Below are 24,078 nucleotides of genomic sequence, written 5' to 3' on the forward strand. Positions count from 1 at the left end.
GCTTTTCAGGTAGTAATTGTGTCACTAGCTTAAATACAGTGGCACTGAAAATATGCCTCATTTCCTAGAATTGCACTAAACTTCAAAGAAATCATAGTTTCTCCACCTTTATCAGGCATCTAGGAAGCCTGACATAATAACACAGGAGATCCATTCACACATCATCCTAGTACTCTTGCAGGCTAGTCAGTTAATCTTCACCTTGAACAGAAGTCTTCAGTTGCCTGAAAAATCAACTTGGTCTTAAGAAAAGCTCTTTACTAAATAAATGTCATACCATTTATGACTTTTTAAATCATATCAAAATTTCTAAACCAACTGCATTTTCTGCACTCTATAAATAATTACCTCTCCCATTCCCCGAGATTCTAGGGCAAGAGCTTGAAACTCATGATTCATCTCATCCACAGAACAAACCTGCAAGAAAAAAAATTAGCAATCTGTTATATAGGCAAAGATATTTTTGAAAGTTAAGCAAGCACATACTCAAAGATTTTACCAGATTTTTAACAATTCAGAGCACACAAAATTTGGTACCCAATCTAGGCTGAACATGAGCTTAAATTTCATGAATGAGTACAGCTAGTGACCAATTTTAATGAACCATGCTAACACAGTAACACATAAGACAATTCCAAAGAAAGATTTAAAAACTATAAACCATATGAATCAGGGTGGGTAATCACCATGGAAACAATGACCAGTATTATATTTGCAACAAACGCAAACAAGTGAAATTAAAGATTTGTGCATACAATGTACTTCGGAAAAGAAATGACYTCTTGCACACAATGTTACTGAGTACACTTAGCAGCAAATGTAAAGAAAAGCTCATGAGATAGCCCACAAAAGCTACTAGTAACTGACTGCAGTATCACACCTTCTCTTCCTTTCTTCCAGAAAATAGCACTCTGCCTCTATGCATGTCTTTTTCTTTTTAAATACAAAAGGTATTACTACAGCAAGACTTGCTACTGTGACAGACAATCTCCTTTTCCGTAGCACACATACAATGCTCTATCCTTTCCTGAGAAAATGGTTTCTAGAAGGAATTTTCAAAACCATGACAAGCTTAGGAAAAAGAAACAGAAATGGGAAATCCAGAGTTGTTTCTCCTCTATCCTCTCAACAGTAAGTTGCAGCAGGATAAAATAATGCAACAATTAAAAAACATAATGCCTTAAGTTTGAAGAAAAATGAAAATTCAAATTACCCTCCCAAAGACAGTCTCTCCTGAGGAGTTAGTTTCACCTTCAGCAAATTTTACATGGATATTTTTTCCAAGCACATTAACTAATATTGCACGTAAGCTGCATTCTGTATACAACATTTATTTAACAAGGTATACAACTGCAGTTTTTACTTTCATAACCGACATTTCTTGTGATGCCAAGCTTGATTATAAATATAGCAAAACAAAGTAAATCCACCTCTTTGTGTTAGTAGTTATAACAAGAGAAAGTAAACCCATACAGCCAATACCAAGTTAAGATCATTTTGTGGAAAATACTCAAATACCAGGCCAAAAAACAATCTTGTTTTGGTAGAAACAGCTTTTATATCTAGATAGATATCTATCTAGATATCTATAGCTATCTAGATAGAGTCCTATTTTTCACCTAACTTTGGAAAAACGGTTAATGACAGGGCAATAGGCTTTTATTTTTCTCAAAATTCTATCTTCTCAAAATATTATTGCCCCTAAATGGTTATAAACCAATAAATTTTGAGGTTGAGTGTCATTGTATTTTTGAAGAAGAAATTTCACAGCTCAAAGATGTAATATCCCCTCAGAAAAAACAATATTTTAGTTAAGATGGAATTTTAGAACGATTCAATACACTTGCATATAGTAAGAAACTGAAAAGCAAATTTAGTTTCACAGTGAAAAAATCAGCACCTTTGGCTTAAATATCAGCACGTCTAGAAAAAAGGCAATTAAGCTGATTTTGTTCTTAAGAAAAAAAAGAAAATAGATTGTCATACATCTTCAAAATGCTGAAGACATTTTTCAAATAGAATAAAAAACAGAAGATCAGTAATCTATGTGAAATAAGCTTTTATTTGATTAGCTCAGAGAGATAATCAAATCTTTTTGCATGCATGTGGGTAAACTAACTGTAGGAGAAAAGGAATTTTTAGAAAGAAAAACAGGAAATTTAAATTTTGAAGGCATTCTGAAATCGGATAATTACAATTTCTAGTAACTGAACTTACTGTATAGATGGATGACAGATCTGATTATCAGTCTATAAGCCACTCCCCAAGCTCAAGTCATGCACTTTACAGTTTCAGTTAAGTTCAGTGAATTAGACACTTTTGTCTCAAAAAATGCGGGTTTAGCCTAATAGTACATCTAAACTCAATTTGCAACTAATGGTCGCCAAACTATATTCACCATAAATGCTACCCAAATAACTGTTTGATAAAAATCAACCAAGTTTATAAGTTGTGAAAGTGTTATACGTCTTTTGGGGAGGGGGGGGGAGAAGGGCTACAAGATCTTATAGCAAATGCTCATTTTTCAAAATAAATTTAACTTCAAAAGTATGGTCAGATACTCTTCAAAATCCCTGCAAAAAAGGCAATGCAAAAATCAGGGTAACAGCATAGCTAACTCTTCTTTCCTGAGCTGTTTACAGTCAATCCCAAGAAACTGAAGTTTTCTGAAACTGTAAATAACCTTAGTATGCTGAACTTTCATTTTGCTCACTTGTGCCTTTCTCAAAAGCATGCTATTTAACCTATGGTTATCTATTACTACTAGGAGCAATAAAAATACTAAAGTGCTATTTCTGTAATGATAGCAAGAGGGTCTTCATTTTCATTTCCATCAAAAACAGCAGCCCACAAAATACTGCCATATCACTATTACATCTTTCACAGATCAGCTTACAGACTGGAGAAAATATAGGCAGCTCGGATATGTGTAAAGATCCACATTCTTCAACGCTATCCTGATCTCTGCAACAGCAGGCGACTTCCAGAATGACAGCCAAGCTAGACTCTACCACATACAAAAACAATCCCTCTCTCCAAAGCAAAAGCATCAGTTAAAATCAGTGCTACCAGAAAGTTTTAATTTTGTCTTCTCTAATTCAATGCCAATATTAATCTAATTCATATGCTCCAGAAATATGCGTTTTTAATAGATACATTTCTTTCTCAGAAAACAAGTTTTTACTTCAACCAATTCAGAACATTCAAAACTGTCTGAGATGAACTTTTATTAATTCCCAAGCACCTGGAGTAATTCATAAATCAAAAATAAAAAGGCCTTTGAATTTTTTGCTTTTTAAATTAAACTTACTCCTCAACGATTACAATTTTTTCGTACAAGTTTTTCCTGGTTTTGATTGGTTATATCTTCTTGTTTTTTCTCCCTGCAAATCTCTGAAGACTATTCTTCCCCATTCATCAACCAACTGCTTTTGGGATTAGTTGTTAGTTCTAATCTTAGTTTTCAGAAGTTTACACTAATAAACATTTCCAATGAAGAGAAGCTGGCAATTGCTTTGCATTTCTAACACACATCAGATCCTTCCAAGAGCCTCCAAAATTATGCACAAACTGGTACTGCACACCAAAAAAATGTCTAAGTGTAACAATTCCCTAGGAGTAAAAATCATAAATCAAAACTACCAGTACGGCAAAGGGGAAAAAGAACAGTTTATACACCTATACACAACCTTTTCCCCCTTTCACAGAAACTGATGATACAACATACCAGCATATATTAGTCAGGTTTTTGTCATGGCAATAGGAATAAGACTTTAACACTAGGTCCAAAAATGGTCCTGTTTTTTTTTCCTTTAAATACAGACTCTTTGACTGTCTCTAAAATTTACAAAATAATGTATTTTAAAATCTAAAGGTCTCCGCAAAAACCTTTACTCTGTCAAAGCTCCTGATAAGAGTAGGTTTTTCTCATTCCTACTCTGTATCTCACAGTACTTACACAAGATGTAACCCTCAATCCTGAATGCTGCAATATTCAATCAAACTCAGCTCATGCTAGAGCTAAGAAAATCTAGTTAGCTGCTGGTGAACAGGATAGTCCTTCCCTCCCTCCTCCTGACAGCTTTTACCACTCCCCTTGTAATGAACTTGGTAATAACGAAGTAAAAGGCGTAACCTTTGATTCAAAAGGTTTTTTCTCCTTTTTATGTACGTTAGATTTTCACCCGATCAGCCAATTGAAATCGCTAATACACCACTGCTGCATGACCACAAACCTGACACAGGAAACACAACAAGGAAAAACTGGTCCAGAGCAAGGTAGAATAAGAGTGCCCATGTTAACTACAGCTAGATGATAAACTGGTAACAAGAAGCTGTGTCCTTACATAACTTGGGATGGAATTCAAGAGGCAGACTGAACTGGATAGCCATCTAAGATTACCAACAAGAAATACTACTTAAAACACTATCCATTTCTGGAATCTAGGCACCTAAATACAGACCTAGCAAGAGGTGTTCTCTCCAGCAACCCTGAATCCTCCTAGAATTAAGCTCCTAAATGTTTTTCTGCAAGCAAAGATCAGCCCCTTCTTTGAAGAAACAGTTGGGGGGGGGGGGGAGAACAAAACAAAACAAAACACAAAAAGATATGACGACTTCTTTTTATACATCAAAAGTGGGTAAACCAACTGACCAGAAAGTAGGAAAGCCACTTTTTCTGCACGAAGGAATGCCAAATCTCACCTCTCACCTCCCAGGTGAACACCCTAACTGCCATGGCAGAGGCTATTCAGGCGCTGGGGAAAAGAGGAATGACGCAGTCTGCAGTTGAAGCTGTGGTAACAGGCCAAAAAACTCAAAACAAAACACCCGGTTCTCACCCAGTGATTATGGTACTGCAACTGAAAAGAGAGGGAAGCTGGTGTTCTCACTGCAAATGCTTGAGGCTTTCTTCTCTATTGGGCTAAATGATTTTAATTCAAATTACCTTTTTTACTTAGTTTTCTATGGGGCGATTCTTCTGAAGCATTTATTTTCTTATGTATGGCATATGCTTATGGCAGAGATTTAACATTATTAGCAAGCTGAACTAATTTTAAGAGCACAAAAATAGTTATATTTTAGAATGCAATACACAGCAATTCTGCCAGCCCTCCATTAGGGTAAATACTATGTATTATACAGTTACATCAGAGATTTGACTAGATGTACAAAAAACCTCATTTAGCACTTCAAATGGGTAGCCAGCTTGAAATTAATAAAGAAAAACATTTTAATACAAATTAAAACAAAGTTAGACACATAAATATAGCAGAGATTTATAACAAAAGAGAATATAGAGGAAAAATTATGCAGCAAACCTAAATTGCAAATCAAAAAGCCTCTATTATCTAATGTTGTAGTTCTGGGTTGAATAGAGAGATTTCTACTCCAGAGTATTTTGCCAAATTTCCTAAAATTTCCTTATTCTGGTGTAGCGAGCAGCTGATAGTGCCTCCTGATCATAAAAGCTATTCAGCAGCTGAAGAGGCAACTACTAGAACCATAACTGGGTTGAGTTCTTTTTGTATATAAATTTTTTAAAAATTTAAAAATACTAAACATTTTTTGTGGCATTTTTAACAAAACAACACACTGGTCTGACTAAAACTGCCTTTGGCTAGTTGCATCTTTTCATACCTCTTTCAGACATCAAGGAACCAAAAGATCTCGCTTGCTACCAAACAGCTTAATAAAAGTTGCTGCCTCTGAATAATTCGAAGTATACAGAGCATGCTGTCTTCTGCAAATAGATAGCACTTTTTGAGCACAACAAAAGAAATTTAACTGCAGACTGAACTACTCAAAATGAGTTACAAAACTGCCTAAAGAAACAGTCTGAACAAACAAGATGTTAGGCATTTCTGACAGAACACTCATGCAACCAGTTTTAAGTTCAATACACATTTCTATGGTTCTAATCTGAAAAATGCATCTTCCCATTAAGTATTTAACAATTTTCACCACATTAAAAATTAGGTTGGTAAAAAACAATTCAAACTTTTGACACATCAATCAGTAATTCATTAATCCCTATGTTTTAGGTCTACGAACTAAAACTCTGAGGTCTGGAGTTATACTTTTGCACTACATGCCCCTTAATGCATTTAAATACTTTAACAAAAGCAAATTCAGTGTGTTTAGTTGCCCCAGATCAGCAATCACTCTGGATCTTAACCTTCTTGCGCCTTATTTCCTTATGAACTGTATATTTTAAGTTTGAGAAGCACTCCTATTAGGGATGGGCACAGCAACAATAAGAGGAGAAAACTAACAGATTTCAAAGCAGGGTTTCAGTAACATATAACAAGAGACAAATACTCAGCAAAAGCACTGTCCAATCTGCTGAAAAAAGTAGGTCACAAAAAGGTGAAGTGACCATACAAGCTGACACTGTATCTCAATGTATACACACATCTAAACTGTTTTCTTTTTTTCCATTCTTTTGAATAAGAACTTCAGTAATCTGAGAGCATGCATCCTGAAGAAATGAATTTTTTAGGTTCTTTAAGCAGAAAAACATATATACAGATAAACGTGCACACACACACATACACATATATATGTATATATTTTATTATGCTGAATAACATCTCACAAGTCCTGGCCAGGGTTGGAAATTACAGGTGTAATTGCATAGACCTCTTACTAGACCTTACAGAACAAGTATAACAGGATACCACCTCCTGTGAAGAGAAGCAGAGGAAAATAAACATGTCACCTATTACTACAGAGGCCTAGAAAGACTGAGAAATCTCGTGTTCCATTCCTGCCTATGGAAGGAATATGCTTTAAGAAACGTGTAATTGCACCCGTTTCCCACAAACATGTACTCTTCTATCACTTAACAAACTTATCTCTTCCTTACACAGGCTTTCATGCCCGTCTTCCCACCCAASAAGTTCAAGCTTTGCTCTGAGAATGGCAGAACTGTTTAGCACAAATTTTTCAAAGCTAGTCAGGTGTCTTCAGGCTTGGTATTTTAATCCCTGCAGTCAAACGTGGGTAGAACTACCAGCCTCACACACAAATTAATAATAAACTGTCTGTACTGAAACCAGATTTTATAACTATTTATAATAGCTACATTGTTTGCTCCATTCGAGCAGTTGCAATGATATATTCCAACATAAGTAGGCATATAATTTATACTAAATAACTTAGCAGGTTTCTCAACCAAGTCTTTTTACCATGTTAGAAATTATTCATTCAAAAGAGTGTCTAAAGAAAGCACAGAACATGAAGTCAGGGATGACAGATGTCAGTGAACTTTTTAAAATGAAAAACTGAAAGGGAAAGACTGTTGGTAGAAAGCCTTCATACATAATTTTACTCAATAACTTAGAAAATGAAAGAGAACTCCCACAAAAGCTTTTTCAAAGAGTTTCTGAAACAGGAAATTAACTTTTTAAAGTTTAATTAAATAATGAAAATACTATTTATACATGCATTATTTATACATGGATATATAATTACACTACACATGAATATATTAACAATGATCCATATTAATCTGCTTTTTTTAATCCTTCAGAGAGATTATAACTTAGTTCTGACTACAATGAACCAACATGCAAAGAAACGCCAGAAAGACAAATAATCAAATAAGTATCTGAAACAACCAGAGAGAACTGTATTTCCACATCACAAAGCAAGTATTTTGCACTCTGATATTCTTTTTCACTTGAAGCATCCAAGAAAAGCTTTGAATTTCAGATGACCTTTTACAGCTGTAAAACAAATGTGATTTAGGAAAGCCAAAGCGTGGTTTTAGCGTTTAAACGAGCTACAAGAAAACATGTTTTTTTCCTCAGAAAAAGGGGCTGACTGGACTCTTACTGCTTGCAAATCAAACTGCAAAACCATCTTTCACACAAAAAGATTTACAGGTTTAATCTTCAATGTGGAATAGTTCAGGTATAATCTCTTCTAGTTTAGCAAGACTCTTATCCTTTCCCTTACACATGTATACATTATTCTGCATCTCTATCTCCAATGTAACTGCATAAATCTATCACAAACATATTCAGAAGTTTGAAAACAAAGTTGTAAAAAAAAAAAAATTTTTTTTTGAATTAGTTCTGTCTAAACATGTTTTTTTAATTGATGCTGATTGCTTAACATATTTATGTATGCACATGACAAATTAATTTTGATTTTACAAATCAACATTTTTCTTGTTAAGCTAGTTAGCATCATCTTTCTATAGCAGAGTAAGAAGTACTACCAGTGGCATAAGAGAAGTTACAGGGAATTCATGAGACAAACCATTACCACCAACCATTACAGAGTTTTAGCCTATAATGAAAGGCTTTGCCAGCGAGTATAAACACTGTAACAGCTATTTCTATAAGGAAAAATTACATATTAATTCACTGCATTACTGTTTTGAGACATCATCCATAGTTTCTTCATAATTAACTCAAATTATTCAAAAATTATATTAAGTTTAAAAACTTAAGAACTTAATTGCTCTCTAGGCGATATGCTATAAAAATGCACAAAAGCTGCCTTTCTGAATATGAAAACTCAGTGCAAAAACATAATATATTTACACACTCTAACATGGTAGAGTGTGTAACTAGCGAAAATTTATCCCATCACATATAACAGTAATTCATGGAACATCTGACTAATTCATTCTAAGAGAGTTAACAGGCTTTTATTAAATGTAATGATACAGTTCATTAGGAATGAGAACAATTAAAATGTACAGGCTTAGAACCAAGTAAAAATCTACATAAATTATCTTTCTACATTATAATCAAGATTTTTTTTTGCTAATGTGTTTTCTTTAGATAGCAATCAGAAAACTGAACATAATTTAGACACCAAAGAACCAGAAAAAAATGAAAGTAAAAAACAAGCTTCAAGTATTTGTAATTTTATATATATATTTTTTTTAAAGAATCCCATAAAAAGAAGGCAATTATAAATAATTCCATAAAACATAACTGGTTTATAAACCACTATAATTTAGGACCAAGAACAAAGGGTTTTTTGTTCGTTTTTTAATCCAGCCCATAAAAGCAGGGCTGAGGAAATGACAAAACCAGTCCGGCAGAATTTCCAGAAAACAATATTACTTGTGCTACTGTAGCACCGATATAGAAAGGTTCCCCACTGACCCCAACAATTCTGGACATAAAACACTCCCATTCTTCAGAGCTTTTACTCTCATCTTCTTTACTCCTGACTATGGCAGGTGAATTCACCATAATGAACATTCTTCAAAGATACAGTTTTAAAGAATTCTAGATATAAACACTTAAGTTCAACTCACACCTCTCTTCCCTGGTAGCTTCTAGCATCATGACTTTTTCTCCTTCACAACCCTGTACCCTTTGAACAAGCTGTAAAATGTTTTCTCAACAGGCAAGAAGAAACCAACGTATACCAACAGAGTCTGATCTTCTCAGAGTGGTTGCTAAAACCAGAGATGAAGAACTGGAACTGCCTAGTTCTTAGGCAGTGATTTCAATCATGCCTAGTAGAAAAGAGAAATTCAGAATTTTTAAGATTCAGCTCTCCACTATGAAAGCATGAGTACCAGCTGTTTGAAAGACAGCTGTTCACAGAACACCTAACTCTTCCACATGAAGACAAACTGACAGTGAAAAAAATGAAATTTCAAATATATTTTAAGCCCCCCCCAATCTACCTTGATTCTTCTAGTCTTTACATTCTGTGCACAACCTTGAGGACAGCCAGAGAGCACTTTAACACATGCTTCTTCCTAATGTATTTAAGAACTACTACTATACGGAAGAGTATGCGTTTGCTACTTTATCTGTCTACAGCAGGGGAAAGGACGCTTAAAGTAATTGCTGTTATCAATGTTTTCAGCTGTCTAAGGATGTACTCTTTGGACAATATGCTTGTTTAAACTAACCATAGATTTCTACAATTGCCTAAAAGCTGAAAAAAACAACCAACTGAACAAAAACCTATGAAGAAACTACTACTAATTCAATAAGCCTCATTTCTAATTCATTAAGAGCAGCAGCTTAGCCTTGGACATTAATATCTCATTAAATGTTGGCCAGCAGAGTCCTTCAAAAGAATTTAGAAAATATTGTGGTCTAAAATAAGATTGAAGACATTACACTGATGACAATTAACCTACTGAAAATAAAGTAGGTTATTTACAATTCAAATTAAAGTAATTAAAGGTGTGTAACAAAAATTAGTTCAATTACTGGTATTAATRTATCTGTGTAGCAATGGATTTAAAGCCAAATTCTTTAACCTTTCACTGAGCAAGCCGAAAATTTAAGAGGTAGCTATCAGTATGTAAACAGCAGAACTTTGGTAAGTAGAAGCAGTAACTGAGACCAAAAGAGACAAAATGACAAAAAGAGACCAATGTTTGAATTATYATCTAACAAACTACAGAAGGTGATTTTAGGCATAATTTCTGACTAGAAGTCTAAATTCCAAGTTATTCATTTTCCTCTGAAATAAAATATTCCCTCAATCCATTTAACTCATTATGCACTCCCTGCTTCCCCTTCACACACTCACCTACCACTTTGCTTTGCTCCCTGAGTTCCAACCTCCATCATCTTCACTAAAGAGAAAAAAAACTTTCACAAAGCTCTTATCTTCATGTAAGATATATAAGGTCCCTGATCAACCCGGCTTTAACATAAACTGTACCAAACCAATGTAATTCAGAAGTTTAAATGAGGCTCACCCACATAATAAAGCAGTATCATAATTAAAAATGGGGCTTATGAATATTTATGTTAAAAAAGAATGAAAACTACATTCTACATCTGTAGATAAGAATGTAGATTAAGCAAAATAATACTGACCCAAATTTAAGATATTTACTTGATACCTTGAATAACAGAGCTTGAGTAAGAAAATATGAAAAAAATACAGTGCAAGTGCAAATACCTGAATGACTACACATAGCCAGTTTTTCCAGAGCTAACTGGCTCTCACCACCTTGTCTTGCATATCTATGCAAAACTCTCCTAGATTGCCAAAAACACTTAACAGCTTTCAGACAAAACTGCAAAACCCCGTAATAATCTGGTCTGGAATGAAGCCTTAGTTGCAATACCACCTAAAACCTGGAGCACATGGGAATAAAATTAAGAAACTTCAGGTAGCTAAGTAAGCAGCCAGCTCATGTCTATGGTCCCTAYTGTGTCAGGCTCCAGGATGCACGAACATGGTTATACTGCTTCCAGCTCACATTATTTCTAGAAGCAGTACTATCAGATTTATGCTAGCATCAATAATTTTTTCACTGACATTTACTGATTCAGCACAGAGCTATTGCTGCACAGATATAATGGATTATTTGTCTGTAGGTAAATCAAACATAAGAGTTGACTGCATGCTATTTGTTTTGCTGTAATATCAAATCAGAGTTCCACTATGCTAATTACTGAATTACTAAAGCATAAAGGACTCTGCTTCAAAGAGCTTTCAGTCTAAGTGTAAAACAAATGACAAAGGTGCATACAACAATGAGTAACTGAATTGGTAAATAAAGTAGCATTAAGACACTCAACAATGCACCAGAGCCAGGTATTTGGGGGCATCAGGGCAGAATAAACTTTTAAGACTAAGTGAAGGAATATATGTAAGAAAGCAAAAGCAACCCGAAAAAAGCACAAGCACGCTTGTGAATAGACTTAAGAGAAAACTAATACCTCAATCCACATAAAGGAGGTAGCAGTTAGCAACCCGATAGCATCTGAGACAGTATGCAATATGTGTACAATTGGCCAAGTATCTCAGGAGCTGAAACAATCACCTGTGGTTTGAAATGGTGATGAAAAGGGCATGAAGCATGTAGATGCATTGAGAACATCAACATGATTGGAAAGGGTGATAAGGAAAAACAGTGTTTGAAGAACAGAAGTTACATGGGTGCAAGACTTGTTTGTGCAAGTCAGAAATTCGACTGCATTTACTTTCCTTGTCCTGACAACAGTTAACATAAAATCCCATGCGCTATGTACTTGAAACCGCTTAAAAAAAAAAAAAAATCAAATACTTGCAAAATTCAACACKAATTTTCCTCTCTCTAGCTAGGGAATTGATCTGAAGTACATCACAGACAACTTCTCCATGCTTTTCTTTCTACCAAAATATATGAAAAAAAGGAACACCTTTGCAGTACGCCATAAATTTCAAATCAAAGAGGGAAAAGACAGACAACAGTTACCTCTTTCCAGCTAAGAACAATTCAAGTTGAATGCCTCCACTATCAGAACCTCAGCAGTCACGAACAGCTAGTAGGGTGATATCTCAAACAGGCAGGTTGCAAGACACGTAATTTATACACAAAAAGCTACCACCTTAAAATCTACCAGAAAAACAAGTCACTTGCTGCAAATTATACAGCACCAGCACAATGAAAAATGAAACATCTCACGAAAAGCTTATTACACAAGTTTGTTATAACAGGGCACACAACATTTCCCAAACCAGGAACCAAATATCCTTTCCGCGCCTCTCCTAACCAAAAAGTAAAATCCTCCCAGCCTAAGATTACTTTTCCTAGTTTGTGAGGTTTGAAAAGTTTTACCAGCTTGCAAATTTGAGAAGCTGTTTAAAGTATAAATCTGACATCCATAATCCAGGTTTCCACTCAAGTGGAGCTAAATGCTACTGTAATTAAATGAAGAAAATGGTGAAATAAAAAAAATTAAAAACACAGAAGTTAAAACAGAAGGACAACACTTGTAACACAGCTATTTTAGAACCTATTGACCACAAACACAGAAATAAATGATCTCCAGAACAGTTTCAAACTGATGTTAAATTTACAGGGAGAGGGAGTCACAAATTAGCTAACCTAAAACTTGAGGTTTAATATAATAGACTACCAATAAAAAAAGACAGTATTGGTGTGTTTTGTGGTCTTGTAGGGCTTAAGGTCTGAAAGCATCCATTTAAGAAAGTTATTTTTGGGGAAAAAAAACACTTTAAAATTGTGAAATGCATCTATTTAAGTTTTTCAAACTTAAGTGTTTCAAAAAGTTGCACGTTGAAAGTTAAAAAAAAAACAAAAAACCCAAGACAAGGACTGCAAGCTTGCTTAGATTTCTAGGGATGATTTTAAGCAGAATCTATAAAAGGAAAAACTAATGATTCAGGAAATGGGACTCCCACTGTAAGGTCAGGAAACAGATTATGCTGTTCCTAATTTGAACGATGAGCTTATGTTCATTGTTCCAAGGAATGGCTACATGACTATGAGGTCTCATATGGGAAAATTATTTCCCAAATTCCATTGCACAAACATATTAGCATATCTTATTTGAACAACATCAAACTAAAACCACCTTATTGTTTAAAAGCAAGGCAAACTAGAAATTATCCATTTTATCCTGGAGGCAATGTCAAACATTTGCACATTTTATTAGTTTAATAACATCCATGCATTTTCTTGTAGCTAAATCAATTTTAATAGATTCTCATGGAAGTCATGCTGAGTACTTGCAAAAACTGATATAGAGTTTCTTCTCCATACCACAGAATTCTAGAGTTCTTCAAACACAGGAAGACTTTCTTTTGTTCTCTCCATCCCCCCAAAAAGACTTTTCTTTATTTCAGCACCTATTTGCAAAACTTCTCCAGAAGTTTGTAAATTCTTACAGAAATGAGTTACAGCAACTGAAGCCTAACTGAAACTCTGTACAATTTATATTATTTCATTTATAGCACCACTATCCTTAGGAAACTTCTAAAATGCTGCCAAAAATGCAGCATTTTTCTGGCATTCTTCTGCTCAAGTTAATCAATTCTTGCTTCTTCAGGTTCACAAAGAAGCTCTGGTAGACATAGGTGCAGGACTTGAATGATTTCATTTGCAGTTCCTATCCTTTTCCCTCTACTGGAGGCAGGCACAGAGCAGGAGCAATGAACATTTTCACTCAAATTCATAACCAATATATTAAAGTGCCGAACTGCTTAAACCCCTTTGTTATGAGGGAAGGCAGAAGAAGTTCGGAAAGAAGACAGGGCAAATACCAGGGGAAATATCAAACTGCTGTAGCTCTGCTTCAGCATATGGGAAGAGCATTTACAAATACTGTGACATCCCAGATAATATATCCTGAACTTCCCAAAACCTCATCTCCTCTCCATAACTCCAAATATTACAGGTTGACTGCTGATCACTAAACTTTTATATGATTCTTCACACAGAATTGACATAAATTAATGATGAACACATCCCTAACTTATTTGCAGACACACGGGGACATTAATGCAAGGATGATGCCACAGTGGATGGTGGTCTTCCTCAGGCTGCTGTGCTATCAGAGCCTAAAGTGGTTTTTTTGGTCTTGAGGGAGTGTGTGTGTGTCAAACCCAAGAGAGAGCGTTTTTATACTTAGTCCAGTATTCTTCATAGCTGCTTCCAATAGTAAATATTTTAAAGGAAGATGGATAAGAGCCCAAGATGGTTAGTTCTAGATTAAGAAACAGGAAGATTATACTTAATCCTGTCAGTCAGTGACTACACACTCCCTGCTGCTTTAATATCACAGGTGACAATGGAGGTTTCTTGACTCACAGTATGCTTTTGGCTTTGACATCTTTTATCACAGAGTTCTGTGTGCCTTTTTGCCAGTTTCACATGCGTTACYTTTCAGCTAACTGAACATCCAAATATTTTTGGACATTGTCTCTCACGCAAACGAGTACTTCTCTAGCCTCTGCCTCCCTTATGCTGCCTAGTTTCTGTACAAGCAAAGTAGTTTAACTCTTTTCAAATAAAATGTTTGCCATGCAAGTAACTTGTCTATCACTTTAATTTTCTGTTGCTATATCTGAAGCAACCTTAGAAGAGCACAGAATGTAAATATTAACAGCATCACATATATTTCTGTGACTGCGGCTGTTACCCTGGTATGTTCTATAAGCCATAAACAATGTTAGTTTTGTGCCAGAGTGGCTAGTTAATTTAGACACCAACAAGTCACGCAAGCATGCACTTATCAAAAAGAATTTTCCATCTCCATTGAGTTGAATTCCATTCAACTGTTGGGCCTTTGAAGTTCCTTACTCTTCTCTTAAATATCTGCTGCACCCGAATCCATTGCATCTTCATAGTTTCTAGGTCAGCATACATTAAGCATCAGTACTATCATRGAACTCTAGGATAATCCTGATGCTAGAATGGCCTTTAATGCTACAGTTTATAAATATGAATTGCTTTCCAACTATTGACACTTCACTGACAATTCCATAGTTCATTTATCAACAATCCCTTATAAGGGACACTGACAAAGGGGAACAATTCTTCAGTCTTTAAATTGCAGAAAAAATTAAATATCCTACTAAACAAACTATTATATTTTACTAAAGATGTTGTCTTGTCTTATGCTTAACAGATGTTTTGCAGTTTTTTTAAAGACATTTCAATTAGCTTTCAGGAGTCCAAAATTATATTTTTCCCTAGTCTTCTCAGGATTTAGTTTCTTGCACTTAATCAAGTATATTTACTGACTTTTTATTCCGATTTATTTAGAACTAACTACGCAACTTTTCTAGCAGGTCAAATAATTTCAAAATTCTTCAAAACCCATGAAGTCTTTCATCCAAGTTGAATCTATCCCTCTTCAAAAAAAAAAAAAAAAAAAAAAAAAAAGAATTCCTCACAACAACAACAATTCTTCTGACTCACTTCTAAGTACCACCTCAAAGAATGAGTCAAAGTATCGGGTATCTTCTGGTATGGAGATGAATAGTTTTTCCACGTCCTGTATTTACTTTATTCTCCTGTTAATACCTCAGTTCATGACAGTTTCTTGCAAGAAAACTTCCAGGTTTTACAATGTAATTTATGCAATCCTCATTTCCAACATATGAAAAATTCTTACTTTTTGTGTATGTGATTATTTTTGCTTGAAGAATCACTTTGCTTGAAGAATTTGCAAATTACCATTTTGCATTTCACTTTCTATAGAATTTAAATGCCTACTGGAATCAGTAGAACTAGCGCTCCACTGTCTTAAGGAAGAAATGCTTCAGTCTTGCTATTTTTATCTAAACTGCTTGTTCGTTGTTTTGGCATTGTCACATATTCTGCAACTTTGCTATGACATGCCAAAAATTTATCTCAAATTCAGTTTTCAGATATGCTTAGATAAGGTATGCTGAATCCACAGATTTTAGTACCTTCATTTCTACTTATTATAATAAATTAGTCATCTGCTGTATTTATTTCTATTAATGTTCTTTGTAATATCTAAATGCATCAAAATATTCTACCTTTTATATATATGACATCTTTACAGAGACTGTCTACCCAATGCCTAGAGAACAGAATAGCAGTTGGTTTATTTCCTTCTACAGACTGAAGGAATTTAGTTATTTGAATGTCCCTCAATCTAATACTAACTCAAGAGTTGCCCTTGCCTTAAAAATGATAAAATAACTTCTGTCTTAACAAAATCCCCCAAAACAGTGGCCCATAGAAAACACTCAAGTCACAGAAGTCTCCTGATCTGTACTTAAATTCTATTAGCTTATACTGCTAATGAAGAACAGGAGAGCAGTGAAAAATGGCAGAATATAAAGGCTATACTGATTACACTAAGTTGGAAAATACTATTTTGATATAGCTAAGAACAGCCAGCAAAATAAAGCAATTTTCCCCTTCTCCAAATCTTAACAATGCATAAAACTACTGAAATACTTTAAAAAGAGTTGTTCCTTCCCCCACTCAAGTTACTATAAAAAACACATTATGTTCATAACATTTACCTGCTTAAGGAAAGCAGAAATATTTTGAAGGAACTAAGTGATTATTAAACAAGGCTACTGATTAAGATGTGACTCGGACTCCCACTGGAGATGGAAAGCAGGTGGCAGAAGAGAGATGCAACTGTTACTCATCAGTTACTTGTCTGTGAATAATTTTATATACACAATGCATCAGCCTTGTGAAACTGTAATGGAAAATCAGTACAGGCATAAGCATCTACTTGCCTGTGTTTTACAGACTGAATGCTGACAGAACAACAAAAAAAACACCACACACACAACATTTTCACACATCCAGGAAGTGTGTGCCCAAGTGGACAAGTAGAATATTGCAGAATTTTCTATTTACAGAACGGTATTACAGAATAAACATGATGTAGCATTAAGCAGCTTGTAAAGGCAAAAGATTTTTATTTTTCTCTGTAGTTCAATGTAGCAGGAAGAAAAAAGGGTAAGAGTAAACAAAAAAAATGCCAAAGGAAATAAAAAAGGAAAATACAGATGAAAAAACAACAGACAATAGATTTTCCTGCTTTTAAGATTAGCCAATTTTCCTTTATTCACATTTGCTCCTATATTAACTACATTTTTGCAACACATCCTGAAACTCCTTGGACTTGAGCAGGTAGAAAAGCTGCTAATGGACCTAAGTGTGGCACATTACAAAAGTCATGGGGAAAAGCCATTACCGTCTAAAATTCAAAATTAAATTTTTATCAAAAATTAGCAAGCTGTACCAATTAAAGATTTGGGGGGTAATACCTTAAAACCGGAATTTTTATAGGTTTCAATCTGCAAAAGGAGCAAGTTAAGTTTTGATCTATACTAAATTATACTACTTCTATTTTACTTTAACACAAAATTTTTACCTGGAAGTGTAACAAGTAAGATTGTGTGCAAAATCCATATAATTTCTCATGAAGCCTATCAGAAGCTAGTCCCTTAAAATAGTAGATTTGCCTAAATTCAAACTTAATGATTTGATGGTATTCTGATGAAAACTAGGTACTTCCAGAAATATGAAATGCTTATACATGTTAAATAAAAGTTTCAAACTGAACATATTAAAAATATGTTACGCAGTTTAATTTATAACTGCTTTAACAAAATTAACTGAATGTTTTAGACTCCGGATTACTATAGGCTTTGAAAAACTAACTTAACTCAGACATATCTTTCTGAAAGATGTGGATTCAACACAAAATGTAAGAACTGTTTCAATTAAAAACAAATAAGCTACCTACCGAATGATCTACATGAATGCTATCTCCTGTGGGCCAGCGGTGTTTGCTGGAGTAGCCACTCAACTGCTCACCAGCCTGCCTCTGGAAGAAATATCCAACTGTGGCATCATCCTGAGAACGTCCACTGAGGGGTACCTGGACATTGGAAGCACCTGACACTGCAGTTGCAGGGATGGTGTGAGGATTGTTTCCACCTGAATTGGGCCCTGATGTTGTTCCAACTACTGTTCCAGCTGGGGCAACCCCCACTCCAACCCCACTGGCTTCCTGACCAATGTTCGCATGCATCATTCCTCTGGTCTCCTGCCATGCCACTTCATTCATGCCTAGGAGGACACATGGAATGCTCATTGCACGTAGAAACCTAAAAAGAAAAAGTCTTGATAACATAAAAAGCTTTCCCACATATCTTTAAATATGCAGTTCTTATAATTAGGGTTCCAAAAAAAAAAAATCCAAGCTATGTAAGAACAATACTCATCACTAAAATGTTTATTTATTATTTTAAATACTGTTATCAAACTAAGCCTCTGAGATAAGCATATAAATCACCACTGAGTTTTACAAGGCAATATATTTATATGGTATAGTTCCATATATTATGAACACTTCCCTGCATATTTTCTAGCTAAACTCAATAAAAATATGATTTCAGATCATAATGGCAGTGGTTTCTTTTACATTATTACTCAGTATGATGTGTAAAAACATCTGTCAAATACTGTCATACTGCTATTTCTGATTTTGTACATATGTAGACTACAAAATAAAATAGCATGGAAAGTTAACTTTTATATTAAAACTACATCTCATTCTTAGATGAATAACCTCAGTTTTTCTTTCCAAGTTATTAAGCTACACAAGATTCCAACAAAGCAGTTGACATTAAACATCTCTAACCCTCATAACAGTAAGTTTGAGGGTTTTCAAGAAAAAGATTTCATGCTTAGATTAAAACAAAGTCTGCCAACTCATTTTTGAATATTTAACTCATGGCTTGAAACAAGTATAAATGGCGATAGCAAAAAATTTCTCTCCAATACTGACAAGTCGCCTGTAGGAAAAATACCTACCTCTGCACACATATACGCACACTTAATGTTCTCTACATGTATTCTCATCTACCATAACTGATGTATTGTCAATATTTTGGTACATAAATGGTCTCAAGGAAAGTTTAAGGTATGAGGACTACAAATATAACCCCTCTAATATCCTCTACAATATTAATTAAGCACTTTCAGGGGGAAAAAAACACCTCCAAAGATATTTTAATTTTCAGCTCCAAGAAATGTCTCACTTTTCATGCTAAACAAGAAAGAATTTAAATCTCAGCAATAAAAACTAATATATGGAAAGATATTTAACCAGCACAGAATGCTTAAATCTGAAGAGGCAGACAAAAGGAAGCCACAGTCCTCTAACTCCTTAATACATGTGTACATTTCAAATCTAGCCTTAATGACTCCATGTCCAATCAACAGGGGGGAAATGTTTAAGTGTAAGATAAAAGCCAGGAGGACTTTCTTTTATAATCCTGAACAATCTTGGTTTTGTAAGTAATATGTAACATTAAAACTGTTTTGATTAATTTGTATTGTTATGGTAGATATTTGCCTTATTGTCATAATATGCGACTATTATCAATTTTGCAATTTCTTTAGACTACATGACTGTCATCACTGTAACAGTCACAGAACTAAAGTTTAAGCAATATGTCGCAATGAAGATTAACAGCAACCTACTTAAAAATCATGAATGAAAACAGTAGGATTCTGTATTTTCACATGAGCTACACAAACTCACCTCCACTAAGTCTAGCTTTATTTTTAAACAGTGTAGTACGCACATTTACAGATTCATGGAACTAACTACACCAACCCAGCTTGTTCAAGTTCATTTCTCCTTTAAAAAGATTTGTGAACAAATGCATGTAAAATTTTAGAGCAAGTACATAACAAAGCAAAAAATGTATACAACTAGTACAATACATCAGTCTTAAAATTCTTCCTTAAAGTACAGTGGATGGATGAACTCAAAGAACAGAGTTCACAAACAGAAGTCTGAGACAACTTTCATTTCTCCGTTAGATTTACATATGGAGAGCTTTATAATGGAGAGAAAGACAATCAGAGCTGTTACCTGTAACCAAAACTTTTGCCAATACCTCAATAGTACTAATGAAGCAGAAGGCAACCTATCTCAGAGCTATACAAACAATTAAAGTCAAAAATAATTAATGAAATTTAGAAAATGTACATCAGATTACTTGTCCCAGTCTACAGATATATATATATTTATATGTTGTAAAAATCTGTCCGTAAAAAGGCTGCAGATGTGATATTAGTACAGTCTGTAAAGGATAGAGGATCATATTGCCATTCCCAAGTCTGGAACTTGCACACTGGAATAGGTGCCTAATAGACCACTAGCAAAAATTTCAAATACAGATTAGTATAGAGATACTTTTGTGGCATTTTAGTTTTATGTTTTTCTTTCAACTCCTAAGACGACTGTTCATAACTTCTGCAAACATGTTCCTTCTGTATGTATACAATTGCTCTTAAACAGCCATGGTTAGGAAGGGGGGGGGGGGAAATCAGTTAACCAGTAACAAAGTAGAATCTTTAAAGATATTTCTAGAGATGACACCTGGTTTTGATTTATAAGCTAAACATTTCACATACCAGCTTGAAAAGTATTTGCTTGCTATTCTAAAAGCCACAGCAGGTATTCTGAGTGGGATTTAAACTAAACCTGGCTATAAAGTTTCAGAAGTATACAAACCATTACTATAAAACATATTTTATATAGCTTGCTTGAGAGTACACACCAGTAGCTAGAACTGAACCCATTTAAAYGATCTGATGTTACTCAAAATCTTTTCTACTCTATGATTATAAAATGCCTTGGACTTCATTCTTAGAAGCACTTCACAACTGGTATTTGTTGTTATAGGAGGAGAAAATGAGCTTTTAAGCGAAAGACTTCTTGTCCCATTTCTGTGACAAGAGCCTGGGCACTGGCTTTGTGATAACACTGGAATGGTCTCATTGTGTGGAATAATCAAGACAACAGCTATGTTATGGGTGGGGAAAATTCACATTAGATGAGGTAAGCATTTTCAACTAAATTTATTGAAGAGAACAGAAAGAAGATTGATAACTTTCACATACCTATACACACAACAGTATTTATAAAGCATGCCTACTCTACAGCTTTATGCAGTTTCCTCTGTAGCATTTCTACTAGAAACTGTCCTAAGAAAATACAATACATGAATGCTTGTTTCACAGGAGATCCCAACATAGGAAGGATTTAACATCCAAGGAAGAAATTCGGTTTATTTCTTTTTACCCCAACAGCGAGTTTTTAATATAATTCCACATTCAAAAAAAAAACCAAAAAAAAATGAAGGCACATAAGAAAGAATTCAAACCATTTACTGGATTACTTGCCTCTGTGTATAAGAACTTGATCTAATCATTTTGGGATTTTAGAAACCACTGTACAAAGAAAAGAGATGAAATTATCAAGAAGAATGCTTTTAGAAAATTCTAAACATGCAAATTATTCAGTACACACCCAGAAATCATTAAATCAAGGGGAAAATCTAAAAATAAACTACAAAATGCTGTTAAAAAAAATCAGATCTAGTTCACAGTACTCAACAAGCTAATGTCCCGTTAACATACTTGCACCAAGCATCCATAGTATATAGCCCAATGAAAACACTGCAAAAATACTCTCCAAACAGCAAATGAAAGAACCCCACACAAAACTTTTAATGTGTATTACAACTCTATATAAAATGTAATATATTCTGTTGTATTGTTTAAAAGAGAGGCAAGTCCAACTTTTTCAGCCAACCAGCTCTTTCACTATTAACTCAAACATGACCTAAGTTTCTCACTTTTCAGTAATTATAATTACCTCATCATTGTGCCAATATTCCTAACATAGCTGGAAAAAATTATTAAGAAAATGCTACAGTGATATTGCAGAAAAAAATATTTTTCTATTAGAGTAAAAAAAAATACTATTCAAATACTTTTCCACATGCAATATCTGCATAACTGCAAAATCTACATTATCAAGCAGTTTCTCACATTAATTTGCCTACTAACCATTCTGCTGGGACAAATTCCAAATTTTCAACTTTCTAAACACTTCAGACAACTGTCAGGTGATTTAGGGTTGCTGCTACACACAACCCAAACTACACCACCACAGAACCACCACAGAATTATCATCTTCCTATTTATTCTAGTTTCCTTCTCCCACCTACCTAACATATTTATACTCACGCTAGCACAAATGGAGCTATAGACCAAAGAAGGGTATGAAATAATTCTCTCAGCCTCTCGACAAAACTGCAACTACTGGCAACATTTGCTTTTAAACCAAGACACTGCTAAATATAACAAAGCCTTCAAAATACTAGGTTTTATGTGTAAAAATGGTAACATGGAGGAGTAATTATATTTCAAATGCATTCATATTCCATATAGCCCAAAATCTATACCATCGACTCATAGTAACTAAAAAAGCCTGACCTCTCAGTTGAGAGGCAAAGACCATCAATAAAAGTGAAACTAAAAATCTAAAAATATTTTGTTAATATGTGGCATATAAATAACAAACAATTAGGTGGTATAAGAAGTTTTACTGAATCTCATTTGCAATGACCTATATAGCTTATGCATGGCTTCACTATCAGAAGAAGCATCCCAAAGTCAGCTGATAAAACCTTCTTTATCACATCATGTATAAAACATGCTACGTATTTTGGTGTTAAGCCATCTTGCTTCAAACACTAAGCCAGAAGAATACAAAAACTGTTCCGAGTATATTAACCTTCTTTCAAGAAATTAGAGTCTGAGGTTATGAAATACACAGAACAAAGCCAAAAGAAAAAAAACTGTAAAATGACTATCAAGGAGATAAAAAGTTAAGAAAAACGTCATCTGCCCTGCGTGGATCGTACTTATAAATAACAATCTAGTTTTTCTGTTATCATTGTCTGTGCAGACACATTTGAGAAAAAATTAAAACCCAACACTTCATTGTGTGGTATCATATCAACCATACGAAAAGCATTTGGCCGTCTTGTTCCACCCTCAAACAGTCTTTATCCTYAAAAAAATACATTAAAAATACTACGAGTTTTCATGCTTTCGGTCACCTTTAAACGAAAGCCCGTTTTATCCAACTTCCACATGCACGTCTTTACCCGCGGGGTTGCCTCAGTGACACCCCCCACGTCCTCCAGCCTCCTCAGCGCTTCCAACACCACCGGAGCCTGCAGTAACACCCACCGCTGGGTTCCCCCCCGCCGTGTCCCCTCGGCGCAGGTAGGCGCCCCCAGCCCCGCTTCCCTCCTCCCCCGGCTCCCCGCAGCTTGGCCGAGGCCGAGCGACGCCGCGCAGCCCCGCGGCCACCTCCCGCGCGCCACTTCCAGGCAGCAACTTCGCCCTCCCCTCGCCCCGTTGCACCCTGGGATGCCAACTGCTCCCCAAGTCTCCATTTCCCTCCGCGCGCCCCGCGCACAAAGCCGCCGCCGCCGCCCCCCGCCCCACCTCGGCGCCGCTCCCCGGCGAGCCGGGAGGACACAAAGGCGGCGAGGCGCGGGCGGGCGCCGAGCAGGCCCCGCGCCGCCCGGTGACCTGCCACAACATGGCCCCCCTCCCTCCCTCTCTCCTCCCTCGGCGCGCAGCCGAGGCCGGAGACAAAAGGGGGCTGGAGAAAGGGGGGCCCGCCCGCCCGCTCCGCCCGCCCGCGGCCTAGCCAGCGCCGCCGCGGCCCCCGCGGATACTCACGGGCTGGCTGGCGGCGCTGCTCGCTGCGATGGAGCCGGAGCGGGCCCTGGGACACCCCTACCTGCCCGCCGCCCCCCTCCTCCTCCTCCTCCTCCTCCTCTCCGCGTCTCTCCTGCCTGCCTCCCCTCCCCCCCCGGCCGCGAGGGGCTCACAACAACATGGCGGGAGGGCGAGCCCGGCACGCACGGAGGGAGAGGAGGGAGGGAGAGCGAGAGCGCGGCAAACCTCCCCCCGCTGCCGCCGCCGCTGCTGCTGCTCGCCCCTGCCGCCGCCAC

General features: G+C 36.0%; 1 protein-coding gene across 11 annotated transcripts in view; it reads right to left on the minus strand.

Annotated features, from left to right (window-relative positions):
• PUM2 (pumilio RNA binding family member 2) overlaps positions 1-23,899 on the minus strand; it is a 71,683-nt gene extending 47,784 nt beyond the window's left edge. Inside the window, exons 1-3 of one of the 11 annotated variants that reach the window (XM_026066773.1) lie at positions 23,804-23,876; positions 17,985-18,348; positions 349-417 (exon numbers count right to left, since the gene is read on the minus strand). In XM_026066773.1, coding sequence (XP_025922558.1) covers positions 349-417; positions 17,985-18,335 — 420 coding nt within the window. In that variant the 5' untranslated portion in view covers positions 18,336-18,348; positions 23,804-23,876. Of the gene's footprint in view, positions 1-348; positions 418-9,661; positions 9,757-17,984; positions 18,349-21,442; positions 21,491-23,169; positions 23,265-23,803 lie in introns of those variants that run through there. The other 10 variants (XM_026066749.1, XM_026066740.1, XM_026066766.1 and 7 more) reach the window with 10 other exon arrangements.
• Positions 23,900-24,078: the final 179 nt, after the last annotated feature.

This window comes from Apteryx rowi, unplaced genomic scaffold (assembly GCF_003343035.1).
Source record: "Apteryx rowi isolate R43461 unplaced genomic scaffold, aptRow1 scaffold_1032, whole genome shotgun sequence".
Classification (NCBI taxonomy): Eukaryota; Metazoa; Chordata; class Aves; order Apterygiformes; family Apterygidae; genus Apteryx; species Apteryx rowi.